Source organism: Aquarana catesbeiana, linkage group LG05, assembly GCF_042186555.1.
Source record: "Aquarana catesbeiana isolate 2022-GZ linkage group LG05, ASM4218655v1, whole genome shotgun sequence".
Classification (NCBI taxonomy): Eukaryota; Metazoa; Chordata; class Amphibia; order Anura; family Ranidae; genus Aquarana; species Aquarana catesbeiana.
The window spans coordinates 248,694,663-248,708,693 of NC_133328.1; the positions used below are offsets into that span (position 1 = coordinate 248,694,663).

A 14,031-nucleotide genomic window follows, 5' to 3' on the forward strand; every position below is an offset into this window, starting at 1 on the left:
TGCGAACTGGTGGGAGTGTCAATTAAAAGTTAATGACACCCCCAAATCAGTTCGCAAATTGCAGTGCGAACTGCAAATTCGGACATGAATCGGATCGCTGCGGACCAAAAAAAGGGTCCTGTGTGAGTTTGGTCCTAATGTGATGCAGATTCAGCCATACTATCTGTATGGCTGAAATCGCATCACACAGAGATTGCATGTGATTTGCACTGCAGTGAGAATCACATGCGATGTTGGACATCGCACCAGTGAGAACCGACCCTCAAAAGACACATCAAAAACACTTGCATTTTTGGTGTGGGTCCACTGAAGTCTATTACCCACAAAATGCAATCTGCTGCAGGAATAAGTCCCTTATCCTTTTGAAAAGAACGTCTCAAAACGCACAGCTGTCAACTAGATCCACAGGGAACCATGTTAAATGGACTGTAGTGCGTTTCTGCAAAACGCACTAAAAAACACAGCTGTGAACCAAGGGTCGAAGGAGATTGTACAATCGGATTGTACAGTGTATGGTTCACTCTAACCAAAATATTTTGGACAAGGAACAAAAAAGGTGGGACTTTGAATGAAACATGCACTCCAGGAGACAACACCGCCACCATGAATATGGCAGGTACCCCGGACCTCCTCCTGTGTGCTCTGGGCCAGTCCACCTCAGCTCCCAACAGGCTGATGTTCCGCCGGTTGGCCCCCAGCCTTCCACGCCTATGCCCAACCTCATAGGAGTACTTGTAAGTAGCTTATAGAATCGGGCTCTACCCCCCCCCCGCTTCTCCTCTCTCCTCCCCTCCTCCACACTTACACAGATTGAATATACAATATTATTTTAGATGTTTTCTAATATGGATGTTCTTTAATATTCATAGACACCTACCTCATACTTGCTCCTGAAGAGTGGCGCTCGCCACGAAACGCGTTGAGCCAATAGATGCCCCTACGTTTATACCATATTACCCTACTACTATATACATACTAATTGGACCATACCAATCAACGATGACTATAATCATCTACTATGGAGACACACCTCAGTGAATTTGGCTATCTACATTATTTATGGCATGAACCAATTAAGTTGTTCTACTATGGGATTACGAGCCATTACTTGGCCCCCTCGTTGTCTATAATTGCATCAGCTTTTATCTTTATTCCTACCCTACATTTAAATTGGATATATTTTTTACCAACTAAGAATACAATGGATTGTTATTGAGACCTGTTATCTATGAAACTGCTTTCTACAATGTTTACAATATACAATGTTTACAATATAAAACTATTTTTGTATTTATGATACATTTTATGTATGATGTAAGACTCGGCTCTCTTAGATCTAGGTTGTTTATAGTACCAATATGGACCATGTTACAATGTGTACCTTTTCTACAATCTTACATTATTAAATCATTTTATGCCTATTGATGTCATGTGATGCTTCTACTTAACGTTTTTGGTTCTGCTCTATTTCTGGGTACCTGCCATATTCATGGTGGCGGTGTTGTCTCCTGGAGTGCATGTTTCATTCAAAGTCCCACCTTTTTTGTTCCTTGTCCAAACTATCGGGGATGGAGGCGCCTGGCTCTACACACCTCGCGCCTCATTCAAAGTCCCACCCTCCTGTCTAGGTCTTTTAAGTATATCGCACTCTAACCAAAAGCCATATCAATATCAACAGCTTTCTCCAAGCCAGTTCAAACTTTCATGACATGAAACACCCCACTATGAGCAATGGTTGATCAAAAATCGATGTGCTGCTGCACTCCTTTTTCCTACCTGTAGCCGAATTCCCCAGTTCCCGGTAATAACTTGGAGATACAACTTTAATGTGGCCTTAGAAAGCGTTCAGGTCTCCATGCAACTATTTCCATAGTAACATGGACGCGCCAAACCTACGCAAAGACACGTGATGCGTAAAACAAACCACGGAAGACATCTACAGCCTGCGTGCACGCTCCCCTGCGCGTCTCCGCTGTTTTTGTTATTACTGCGCATGTGCACGTCGCTCGTTCCGGGGGAAAAAAAAGGACGCCAACGTGTCTATCACAATAATGTTAGCAATAAAGCTAAGTAAAAAAAAGTGATACATTAGTAAAGCCACGTTGAAGGAATTGGTATGGGCGGGTACTTGAGGAGGACCGGGAGTAGGAAGACGAGGAGAATTGGGCGGAGATTTGACGGCTGTAGACTTGCAGCGAGTTGTGTTGGGAGTGTGGAGCGTCGTGCCCTGCGGGTGTATAGTAAAGAGCGGAATACCTTCCACTAGACAGCAGCATGTCTTCTCCGCCTAAAGAGAAGCCGGACACCAAGGCTGGACACCCACCTGCCGGTATTCATTGTACTTCTCTAGTCCTGGGAAATGGGGGTAAAGCAGGCCGTGTGATATGTGCCATATGGTGCCAGCCTCGGGAGTGGAGACTGGCCCCTGTGAGCGGACTGTATACACATAACTAGGACGTCAATGTTATTACATACAGAGGGAAGGCAGGGAGGTCTCTGGGGAATTTTGTCCTCTTTTCAGCTCTTTAGAGTTCTCTGGCAGAGGGACCTAAGGGCACAGTTCTGGAACTTCCTGTCAGTGATTTTATGGGGACACTAATTGTAGTGGAGGGAACTATGTGTCGTGGCACTTGATCAGACATACCTGGAGGCCAGCATATGTATTCCAGCTTTACGCAGCAATGTTGCAGAGGAACCATTTAAAACATTTTTAGATCTCGGGAACCCCTGCTATGTACTTGCACAGCACTTTACAGAGTATAATACATTCACATCAGTACCTGCTCTCAAGGAGCTTACAGTCTAAGGTCCCTAACTCACATTTATACATACACATACTAGGGCCAATCTAGACTGGAGCCATACCAGCATGGAATGTGGGAGAAAACCCACGCAGGCACAGGGAGAACATGCAAGCTCTGTGCAGGTAGTGCCATGGTTGGGATTTGATTCAACGACCCTGGTGCTGCTAGGCAGAAGTCCTAACCACTTCCAGTGGCGACCCGTCCATTAGGGGTGCCCGGGCGCCACATCCTAATTAATGCTTTATGATCCACATGCTGCTACTCCCTATTCATGCGTCCGGCCCCTTTCAGGATGCTGGGCACATGAATTATAATGGCGGGGGTGTTTTATTGAAGCACCTGATTAGAGCCAGAGGCTCTAATAGGGTGGGCTTGGGTCGCAGAGCATTGAACCGTGAGCCCACCCAGGTGTTACAACAGCAAATTTAATATTTGCTGCTGCAACACTGATCCTCCTCCCGCCCAATCGGGAAGCAGGTCTGATACCCGTCACCCGATTGGCTGAAAGGACAGGTGATCCTATTGGATGCCTAGGAGGAGGAGAAGACACAGAGCCTGATGCCCCGATCCCTGCCGATGCCCGATGTGCCTGCTTCCTAGATGGGGTCATTCCCGGCAGACGGGTGTTTGCCATCCCCCCCCCCCCCCCAACAAAAAAACACCAGGTGCTACTGACCACTTCATTAGTTGAAGTGAATGCTGGCCTTACAGTGGCATGCATTAACCATGCCACTCCTTACCTCATGGTGGTCACTTGCAAAATGCCACCTTTACTAATTAAAAACACAAAAAAAATTCCTTTCTTTCTCTGAGTAATTAAAAAAAATAAATAAAGGAGAAGCAGGACCAAAGCTCTTTTGGTTGTACTTCTATGGATCACAGGAGTGCACTTCATTCTGCACCCCTGTGATCTGATTTCAGGCTCTGGAAAGGTCCCAACTTTAAAGTCGGTATTCACTCGTGTTCAGAGTGGTAGCTGGCTCAGCCCCTTGGTGAGCACTAGAGGGGTAGAGCACAGAACTGGCAACTGACCGTGACTCTGCAGACTAAATCCCAAGAACTGAGTGATCAGTAGTGTTTGATCACTCAGCTCTCAGTGTAGATCCTGCGTGTGACAGCTGAAGCTGGGATCGCTACTGCAGCCATCTAAGTGAGTATGATTGTTAATTTTTTTTTTTTTTGTATTGCCAAACTTCTCTTTTAAAAACTGAAATTGAAAGCTGCTACCAATATTTTGTGATTCACAAAATATATTCAAAACTATAAGAACACAGTGCACCGCTCCCTCACTATAAATGCAGTCAAACCAATATATGAAGAAGCTTTAAACCAAACGCTACAAATAAGTGTTAAAAAAAATTAATAAAAGGCAATAAATATCAACTCACTGTGCAACCCTATATTACATAAGTGTTCAAAAATATTGATATAAGTGCAAGTATATAAGTGGTTTAGGGACATCTTTAGGCATTGGTTTGATTATGTTTGTAGTGAGGGATTGTTACACCCTCTCTTTATTATAAGGATCATTAGGCATCGTGTGAACACACATATTCATGTGACATGCATAAGGCAGCCCATTCATGTGCCAATGGAGCTTCTGCACCTTTTTGGACGTAGAGATTCACGTAAGTTGTTTACCCCACATTTGCGGCACGATTAACAATGAATAGCACCACAATCGCAGCATGCTTTTGCATGTGTTCATGGAACACACAGGAATGGAACCTTAGATTCATGCTATTGGCCAGGGTGGATTTGATTTAAATCACTAGTAAAAAGGCTTTATTTAAATCATAATTTTTTTAAAGAGCAACTGTCATCTCTGTCTTGCAGCGGCTCTTCCTCTGAGCCGCTGCTGACTTACCAACAGTCCCATTTACTTTAATGGGGTGGCTAGTGATGCGACAGTGACACAAGATGAGAGACGTGGCGGCAGCAGGTGAATGGATGCCCCCTAACAGCGCTGCCATGATGGATCTGAAATGACAGGTGCTCCTTAAATGTAAAGACTTATTCTTGTTGGTAGTTAGAATCTTTAATATTTGCAAACAAAATGAAGGGTTCCTATTTAGACTAATAAGCTGTCAGGTTAGTAAAACAGCTATCTCAGAACCGATTCAATCAGTTTGTAGTGTACATAGATTTGCAAAACAATGGGATAAAGGAATATTCCTGAACTTTGTTTTATCCCATGGTTACTGTGAAATTGTGTGAATGCATTAATGCAGTGCATGTTATCTCAGCTTGCAGAGATTGGATTCATTGAATGAATTTACCAAAAATGTAAATATTGCAGAATATACAGCCTCATGCTACATATTAAAGCTCCATTTCATGCTGAATAAACTAAATTATTAATATAACTTAACTAGAAAAACTATCTTTTAGATAGATTTTTTTTTTTTTTTACTCCAAAAGCATTTTATTTGGGGGTGCACCGAATGGGTTTTTTGGTGCCTAATCCGACACCGAAAATGAAAAATACACTGGGCCGAAAACCGATACCGAAAATGACTGTTTTTAAAAAATATTTTTATACAGGAGAGGGTCAGAGACTGCGGACATGGCACAGGAGAGGGTCAGAGACTGCGGACATGGCACAGGAGAGGGTCAGAGACTGCGGACGTGGCACAGGGGATCAATGCAGCCTCACCAGTGCCCATCAGATGCAGCCAGCCTGTGTGTCCCCAGTGCAGCCTTGCCTGTGCAGGGGAAGAGAGCGAAGCAAACGCATGGTTGATTAGAGCACCGGTAACATCACAGCTTTCATTTCAATAGCTGTGTGTGCCCCACCGCACGCCGTCACATACAGCCCCTCCCCCTTGTACGGGGAACTTTGATAGACAGATTTCCCAGAATTGGACGGGTGATCTGTCTATGAAGGTGCCCGGACAAGAGGGAGGGTCTGTATGTGATGGCGCGCGGCGGGGAACACACAGCTATTGAAATAAAAGCTGTGATGTTCCTGGCGCTGTAATCAACTAGGCGGCGGCTCTCCTCTCTTCTGCGCTATACGACACCCCTGTAATGGGCGGCACCAGGGGCGGAGCACCGCCCAGGCCCCGCCCCATTTTCGGCAGCATTATCGGCCTTTTTCCTCTTTCGGCAAATTGCTGAAAAGGCCATTTTCGGCCAATATGTTTTGGCGGCCGAAATTTCGGTGCATCCCTAATTTTATTAAAATAGTTAGTTTTTTTTTTTTTTTTTTAATTTTTTTTAACATTGATTTTTTTATCCACCCTGCTGTTGGCCCTGCCAAGTGGCATGGACATGGAACTATCCAGGCACTGTCGAGTGAGGTCAACCAGCCACAAATTCAAAAACATCTGACAGGACTCTAGAGTTCCACAGAATCCTGGTTGTGAATGGCTGTAACATAGGGCAAGTGGGTCTCTAAAGTGTTCTCTGGATTTTTGGATCTGCAGTACAATTTTATTTTTATTAGTAGTAGTTAGAAATGGAGTCTGCGGACATGGTACAGGAGATGGTCAGAGACTGCAGACGTGGTACAGGAGATCAATGCAGCCTCACCAGGGTCCTTTAAATGCAGCCTGCCAGTGCCCAGCAACCTACCAGTGCCCATAATTTGCAGTCTGCCTGTGCCTCACCAGTGCCCAGCAGCCTACCAGTGCCCATCATGCAGCCTGCCTTAGTATGTCAGACAGGATCAGGACAAGACAGTTAGCAAGGCAAAGCCAAGAACAGTGTTCTATCTATGGAGGTAAGCTGTCGTACATGTCAAACATGTCCTGCACTTTTAACCCCTGCGGTGCTGCACACTGATAATGCTCCTCCCGCTGATCATACTGACAAGCTGCTCCTTAATGCGGTGTGCTTACAGCTTTCCTCCATAGATAGAGCACTGTTTTGCTTTTTGCCGCCTCGGAAGGGAAGGAGAGGACTAGACTGGGGCTGTACGGGGACGCTCCAGAACAACACCCCCGTACTGGGCGGCACCAGGGGCGGGGCTCCGCCCCCATTTCCGGTGCTGTTATCGGCGTCCTTTTCAGCAAAATGTAGAAAAGGCCATTTTCGGCCGATATGTTTCGGCGGCTGAAATTTCGGTGCATCCCTACTATAGTACAATGCTTTGCAGTGTGGAAAAAGCCAAATATATAATTTAACTTTTTTTTTTTCTGGTAAAATGCAAGGTCTGCTCAAATTGCCTGGGCCATCTCCCTCCTCTACAAATCACCTACTGTTATTAGGTGTAAAATGTACCTACAAAAAAGTCATTAAGAGACATTCCAGTCCACTGCAAGAGGACCACCTTGTAAGACAGGCTGCTCCGTGCTTCCCAGGATCTGGCAGGAAGGGGCGAGATTGTCTACCTTGCAAGGGCTGCTTTCAGAAGATGGGGTTGAGGTAGGTATAAACCCCAACATTTCTTTTTTTTTCTTTACAGGTACATTTTACACCTACTAATCATAGATAATTTGTGAAGAGTTGGGGGGCCCAGTAACTGTGGTCAGCAGGACAAATTGTAAAAGAAAGTTACCCCAGCTAAGATGTCATTAAGGACCCATTCACACCAGGTTGGTCCATTTACCATTGTGTTGAGACAGCCCATTCATTTGAATAGCTGGTTAATGTGCCACAATGCACCAAATATTGTCCCTGCAGCATTTTCCCTTGTGCAGTGCAACGCATGGTAGTGTGTTAACACGTGTTGCCGTCCACAGCAATACAAGTGCTTTTGGAAGGTGTGTTGGGGTAGCTTTCACAATGAATGCCACCACAAGACACCAGCACATGTAACATAAGTTTCCACATGTTGCAGTAACGCATACGTTACTGTATTAAAGTGGTGTGAATGGGCCTTAAAGTTGTTGTAAAGGCAGAAGTTCTTTATCTTAATGCATTCTATGCATTAAGATAAAAAACCTGTGTGCATTAGCCCGCCAATTACCTGAGCCCCCCTCTATCCAGCGATGATGCACGAGGGACTCGGCTGCCTGGGACTCTCCTCATTGGCTGAGACAGCAGCAGAGTACCATTGACGCCTGCTGCTGGCAATCAAAATCAGTGAGCCATTAAGGGGAGCCAGTAAGGAGGCAGGGCCTAGCCAGGGCTCCGTGTCTGAATGGACAGGCAGAGCTTCGGCTCAGGTGCCCCCATAGCAAGCTGCTTGCTGTGGGGGGCACTCAGGAGGGAGGGGGACAGGAGAGCCGAAGAGGAGGATCAGGGCTGCTCTATGCAAAGCCCTTGCACAGAGCAGGTAAGTATAACATGTTTGTTATTTTTAAGCAAAAAAAGAGACTTTAGTATCACTTTAAAGAAAATCATAATGCAAAAAAACATGGATGCTGCTATTGCTGACCTCCAACAACGTTAGTTGCCTAGCTGTTTCTGGCAAGATAGATAGAGATTGTGTTACATAGTAGGTGAGGTTGAAAAAAGACACAAGTCCAACCTATGTGTGTGATTATATGTCTATTGATGCCCCCCACTGAGACCACAGCCTGTGGAAGGGAATTCCACATCCTTGCCGCTTTTACAGTAAAGAACCCTCTATGTAGTTTAAGGTTAAACCTCTTTTCTTCTAATTTTAATGAGTGGCCACGAGTCTTGTTAAACTCTCTTCTGCAAAAAAGTTTTATTCCTATTGTGGGGTCACTAGTACGGTATTTGTATATTAAAATCATATCCCCTCTCAAACGTCTCTTCTCCAGAGAGAATAAGTTCAGTGCTCGCAACCTTTCTTCATAACTAATATCCTCCAGACCCTTTTATTAGCTTTGTTGCCCTTATTTGTACTCGCACCAATTCCAGTACATCCTTTCTGAGGACTGGTGCCCAGAACTGGACAGCATACTCTAGGTTAGAGCTGCACAATTAATCGTCAAGAATCGTTATCGCGATCTTGACTAAAGTGTTTCACAATTCTTTCTATGCAAAGAATTTTCTGCTCTTCTGAAGCCACAGCCATTAAAAGAAAGGAAGAGAAAAACTGGGCAGTCTGCCAAGAAACAAAACAGCTTTCTAAGTTGAACTTAAGTATAAACATTGTAACAATTTTCAATGGAATAGACTTCTCTGTGTGTGTGTGAAAAAAGTTTAACCACTTAAACACTAAACCTTTTTCTGACATTTGTAGGTTTCAAGTTAAAATCTTTTTTTTTTTTTTTTTTTTTGCTAGAAAATTACTTAGAACCCCCAAACATATATATTTTTTTAGAAGACACCCTAGAGAATAAAATGGTGGTTGTTGCAATATTCTATGTCACACTGTATTTGCGCAGCGGTCTTTCAAATGCAATTTGTTTGGAAAAAATTACTTTAATGAAAAAAAAAAAAAATCTAACCAGTAAAGTTAGCCTTTTTTTTTTTTTTTTTGAAAGATTTTACATCGCGAGAATCGTGAGAGAATCGTGATCTTTTTATTCTAAGCAAAAAAATCGTGATTCTCATTTTGGCCAGAATCGTGCAGCTCTACTCTAGGTGCGGCCGGACCAGAGTCTTGTAGAGCGGGAGAATTATCGTTTTATCTCTGGAGTTGATCCCTTTTAATGCATGCCAATATTCGGTTTGCTTTGTTAGCAGCAGCTTGGCATTGCGTGCCATTGCTGAGCCTATCATCTTCTAGGACCCCCCAGGTCTTTTTTCCATCCTAGATTCCCCCAGTGGTTCTCCCCCCAGTGTATAGATTGCATTCATATTTTTGCCACCCAAATGCATTATTTTACATTTTTCTTCATTGAATCTCATTTGCCATGTAGTTGCCCACCCCATTAATTTGTTCAGATCTTTTTGCAATGTTTCCACATCCTGCTGAGAAGTTTATTGCCCTGCTTAGCTTAGTATTGTCTGCAAATACAGGGATTGAACTGTTTACCCCATCCTCCAGGTCGTTTATAAACAAATTAAACAGGATTGGTCCCAGCACAGGTCCCTGGGGGACCCCACTACCCACCCCTGACCATTCCGAGTACTCCCCATTTATCACTACCCTCTGAACTTGCTCTTGTAGCCAGTTTTCAATCCATGTACTCGCCCTATTGTCCATGCCAACGGACCTTATTTTGTACAGTAAACGTTTATGGGGAACTGTGTCAAATGTTTTTGCAAAATCCAGATACACCACGTCTGTGGGCCTTTCTTTATCTAGCTGGCAACTCACCTCCTCATAGAAGGTTAGTAGATGCTTGGCAAGAACAATTCTTCATGAATCCATGCTGATTACTGCTAATGATACCGTTCTCATTACTAAAATCTTGTATATAATCCCTTATCATCCCCTCCAAGAGTTTACATACTATTGATGTTAGGCTAACTGGTCTGTAATTCCCAGGGATGTATTTTGGGCCCTTTTTAAATATTAAAGCCAATGTAGCACCAATCAGCTGGTACCATTCCAGTCAGTAGACTGTAAAAATTAGGAACAACGGTCTGGCAATCACTTGACTGAGTTCCCTAAGTACCCTCAGGTATAAGCCATCTGGTCCTGGTGATTTATTAATGTTAAGTTTCTCAAGTCTAATTTTAATTCTGTCCTCTGTTAACCATGGAGGTGCTTCCTGTGATGTCATGAGGATAAACACTGCAGTTTTGGTTACTGAAGCCCCCCGATTCCCTCGTGAAGACTAAGGAGAAGAATAAATTCAATACCTTTGCCATCTCCCCATGCTTTGTAACCAGATGTCCTTCCTCATTCATTACGGGGCCAATATGGTCTGTCCTCCCTTTTTTTTACTGTTTACATACTTAAAGAATTTCATGGGATATTATATATTAGAAAGTGGCTTTGAAGATTTTAATATATGATAAACTGTATTTTTTGTTGTACTGATTTACAGTAAAAGCTGGAGGAATGAGAATTGTGCAAAAGCATCCACATACAACTCAGCCAGAAGTGAAAGAGGAGAAAGATGAGGAAGCTGAGCAGTGGGAAAGTGGCATCGTGTAAGTATTAAAGCTTAACTCTAGAAAAAAGCAAAGTTTTCTATGATGGCTTTTTCTCCTCAGCAGGTGAAACACAATTGAACTCTTTAAATTAATACCTTTTATTTTGCTGTAGTCTTGCTTTTTATTCTCTATAATGCCCGCACTGCACAGCCAAGATGTTTATGGTGGCCGAAGCTACATGGAGGATCCAGAGATGTGCCACACGTCACATTCAGCGTTTCCAGCACTTCAGTGGACTACATGTTCCATGATTGCTTTTAGAATTTATTGACGTTTGTGGGTAGATCTGTGGGCAATGACAGAAGAATTGCCTGTGTGTGGGTCATGACTAGGTGCACTGCTGATTGCGTCACACGGTTAAATAGGTGGGTCCAAAGACATCAGTGCTACATTATTTGAACTACTAAGAGGAAGAAGTGCATTTGGTTGCGGTGCTCGATGGGGAGAGAGCAGTGGCAGCTGGTCATGCAAAACAGAAATGGCTCTGCACAGGATGTATGAGGGGCCTGTTATCACAAGATTACCAGCATTGCTGCAAATTGTAACAACCATAATAACTTATTGGGCTATGGTATGGCTGGAGTTTTCATTGTACTAAATGTTTCTCCTTGTCTGGCATTAAAGAATAATTCCAGGCATCAACATGTTACATAGTTAAGTTAGTCCAATGTAATGGTGTATAAACCATACCTGGCTGACGCCAATGAAAATCACTGAGGTAGACACCACTACTCTAGTAAGCTTCACTAGCATCTGGGTCCCATGCTGAGCAGCCGGACTGATGCAGGAGGTCGGCTACTCGGAACAGGCACCATTCAGAGAATGCTTTGACTTGACGAGGTGGAATAGGAACAAAGAAGGCTTGGTGCTCCAGGTGAGATGAGGAAGCCTAATGGAATTTGTGGGTGCCTGCCTCGGCTCACCTCTGCAATCAATATATAAGAAAAAACAGGCTGCACACCACGACAATAATCCAAAATCCTTTATTGGGACATCCAAGAGTGACACTGCAGGAACAGAGTGCCCGGTAGCTGCGTTTCCCACTGTTGTGGGAAACGCATCTACCGGACAATCTGTTCCTACGGTGTCACTCTTGGATGTCCCAATAAAGTATTTTGGATTATTGTCGTGGTGTGCAGCCTGTTCTTTTTCTTATATGGACGAGGTGGAAAGCGTGATGTCACTGCTCCACCTTTCCACCTTGTGTAATCAGAGAATGATTTCATTCAATGGTACCCGTGCTAAGCGGATAACCACCTGTGTGCAAACATTGCAGCGGACCAGCTGCCCAGTGCGGGACCCGGATGCCAGTGGAGATCATTGGGGTGGTGGTACAGTATGTCTCATACTTTGTTACATTAGTCAAAGCTGGACCAACCTAAATATGTATAATATACTGATGTCTGGAATTGTTCTTTAAGCTTTAATGGGTTAATCCACGCACACTTAAACATCAATTATGGGTTAATTCTGCTGTGCTGCCTCAGCTGAGTAGTTTAAATCTTCTTGCTTAAAAAAAGAAAACAAATCCAACAGGGCTGTGCATGGTAAGAATTTAAGAAAGCACTTAAAGGTTACAATTTTTTTCAACCACATTGAAAACAAACAATTTTTAAAGACTTTATTTTTTATTATAATTTTTAACGCAGACCTTCATCAATGAGTGGGCATCATTCTCTTCCCTCTCAGCCCCCTTATCACTCCTTGTCCTAGTACAGTGTTGAAAAAAAATGGATATTTTATTTTACAGTATCTGACAAAAGTGAGTATACCCCTCACATTTTTTGTAAAAACTTTATTCTACCTTTTCATGTGACAACACTGAAGAAATGACACTTTGCTAAAATGTAAAGTAGTGGGTGTACAGCTTGTTTGTGAAACAGTGTAAATTTGCTGTCCCCTCAAAATAACTCAATACTCAGCCATTAATGTCTAAACTGCTGGCAACAAAAGGGAGTACACCCCTAAGTGAAAATATCCAAATTGGACCCAAAGTGTCAATATTTTGTGTGGCCACCCTTATTTTCCAGCACTGCCTTAACCCTCTTGAGCATTGAGGTCACCAGAACTTCACAGGTTGCCACTGGAGTCCTCTTCCACTCCTCCATGATGACATCACGGAGCTGGTGGATGTTGGAGACCTTGCGCTCCTCCACCTTCTGTTGGTGAATGCCCCACAGATGCTCAGTAGGGTTTAGGTCTGGATACATGCTTGTCCAGTCCATCACCTTTTACCCTCAGATCATGCTCTGCTTCAGTATGTCACAGTACATGTTGGCATTAATGGTTCCCTCAATGAACTGTAGCTCCCCAGTGCCGGCAGCATTCATACAGCCCCAGACAATGGCACTCCCACCACAATGCTTGACTGTAGGCAAGACACTTGTCTTTGTACTCCTCACCTAATTGCCGCCACACACACTTGACACCATCTGAACCAAATAAGTTTATCTTGGTCTCATCAGACCACAGGACATGGTTCCAGTAATCCATGTCCTTCGTCTGCTTGTCTTCAGCAAACTGTTTGCGGGCTTTCTTGTGCATCATCTTTAGAAGAGGCTTCCTTCTGGGATGACAGCCATGTGGGCCAATTTGATGCAGTGTGCGGCATATGGTCTGAGCACTGACGAGCTGACCCCCCACCCCTTCTGCAGCAATGCTGGTAGCACTCATACATCTATATCTCAAAGACAACCTCTGGATATGATGCTGAGCACGTGCACTCAACTTCTTTGGTCGACCATGGCGAGGCCTGTTCTGAGTGGAACCTGTCCTGTTAAACCGGTGTATGGTCTTGGCCACCGTGCTGCAGCTCAGTTTCAGGGTCCTGGCAATCTTCTTATAGCCTAGGCCATCTTTGTATACAGCAACAATTCTTTTTTTCAGATCCTCAGTTCTTTGCCATGAGATGCCATGTTGAACTTCCAGTGACCAGTATGTGAGCGTGATAACACCAAATTTAACACACCTGCTCCCCATTCACACTTGAGACCTTGTAACACTAACAAGTCACATGGCACCGGGGAGGGAAAATGGCTAATTGGGCCCAATTCGGATATTTTTACTTGGGAGTGTACGCACTTTTGTTTGCCAGCGGTTTAGACGTTAATGGCTGTGTGTTATTTTGAGGGGACAGCAAATTTACACTGTTATACAAGCAGGACACTCAATACTTTACATTGTATCAAAGTGTCATTTCTTCAGTGTTGTCACACGAAAAGATATATAAAAAATGTGAGGGGTGTACTGTGTGTGTGTGTGTATTTATTTATTTTTCTGAGTTTATAAATCTGCTGCACAGCAAAGAATCATCAAGACA

At 43.7% G+C, this 14,031-nt stretch overlaps 2 protein-coding genes across 3 annotated transcripts in view; one reads left to right on the top strand and one right to left on the bottom strand.

Annotated features, from left to right (window-relative positions):
* Positions 1-1,926, bottom strand: part of ROPN1L (rhophilin associated tail protein 1 like) — a 78,535-nt gene extending 76,609 nt beyond the window's left edge. The window contains exon 1 of one of the 2 annotated variants that reach the window (XM_073630690.1): positions 1,777-1,926. The gene's annotated coding sequence lies outside the window, so the exon portion shown is untranslated. The remainder of the gene's footprint in view (positions 1-1,776) is intronic. The other variant, XM_073630689.1, reaches the window with a different exon arrangement.
* Positions 1,927-1,982: 56 nt separating this feature from the next.
* The window catches only part of DAP (death associated protein), a 34,786-nt gene continuing 22,737 nt past the window's right edge, over positions 1,983-14,031 (top strand). Inside the window, exons 1-2 of the mRNA XM_073630691.1 lie at positions 1,983-2,329; positions 10,604-10,709. Of these exons, the coding sequence (XP_073486792.1) occupies positions 2,275-2,329; positions 10,604-10,709 (161 nt within the window). The 5' untranslated portion in view covers positions 1,983-2,274. The remainder of the gene's footprint in view (positions 2,330-10,603; positions 10,710-14,031) is intronic.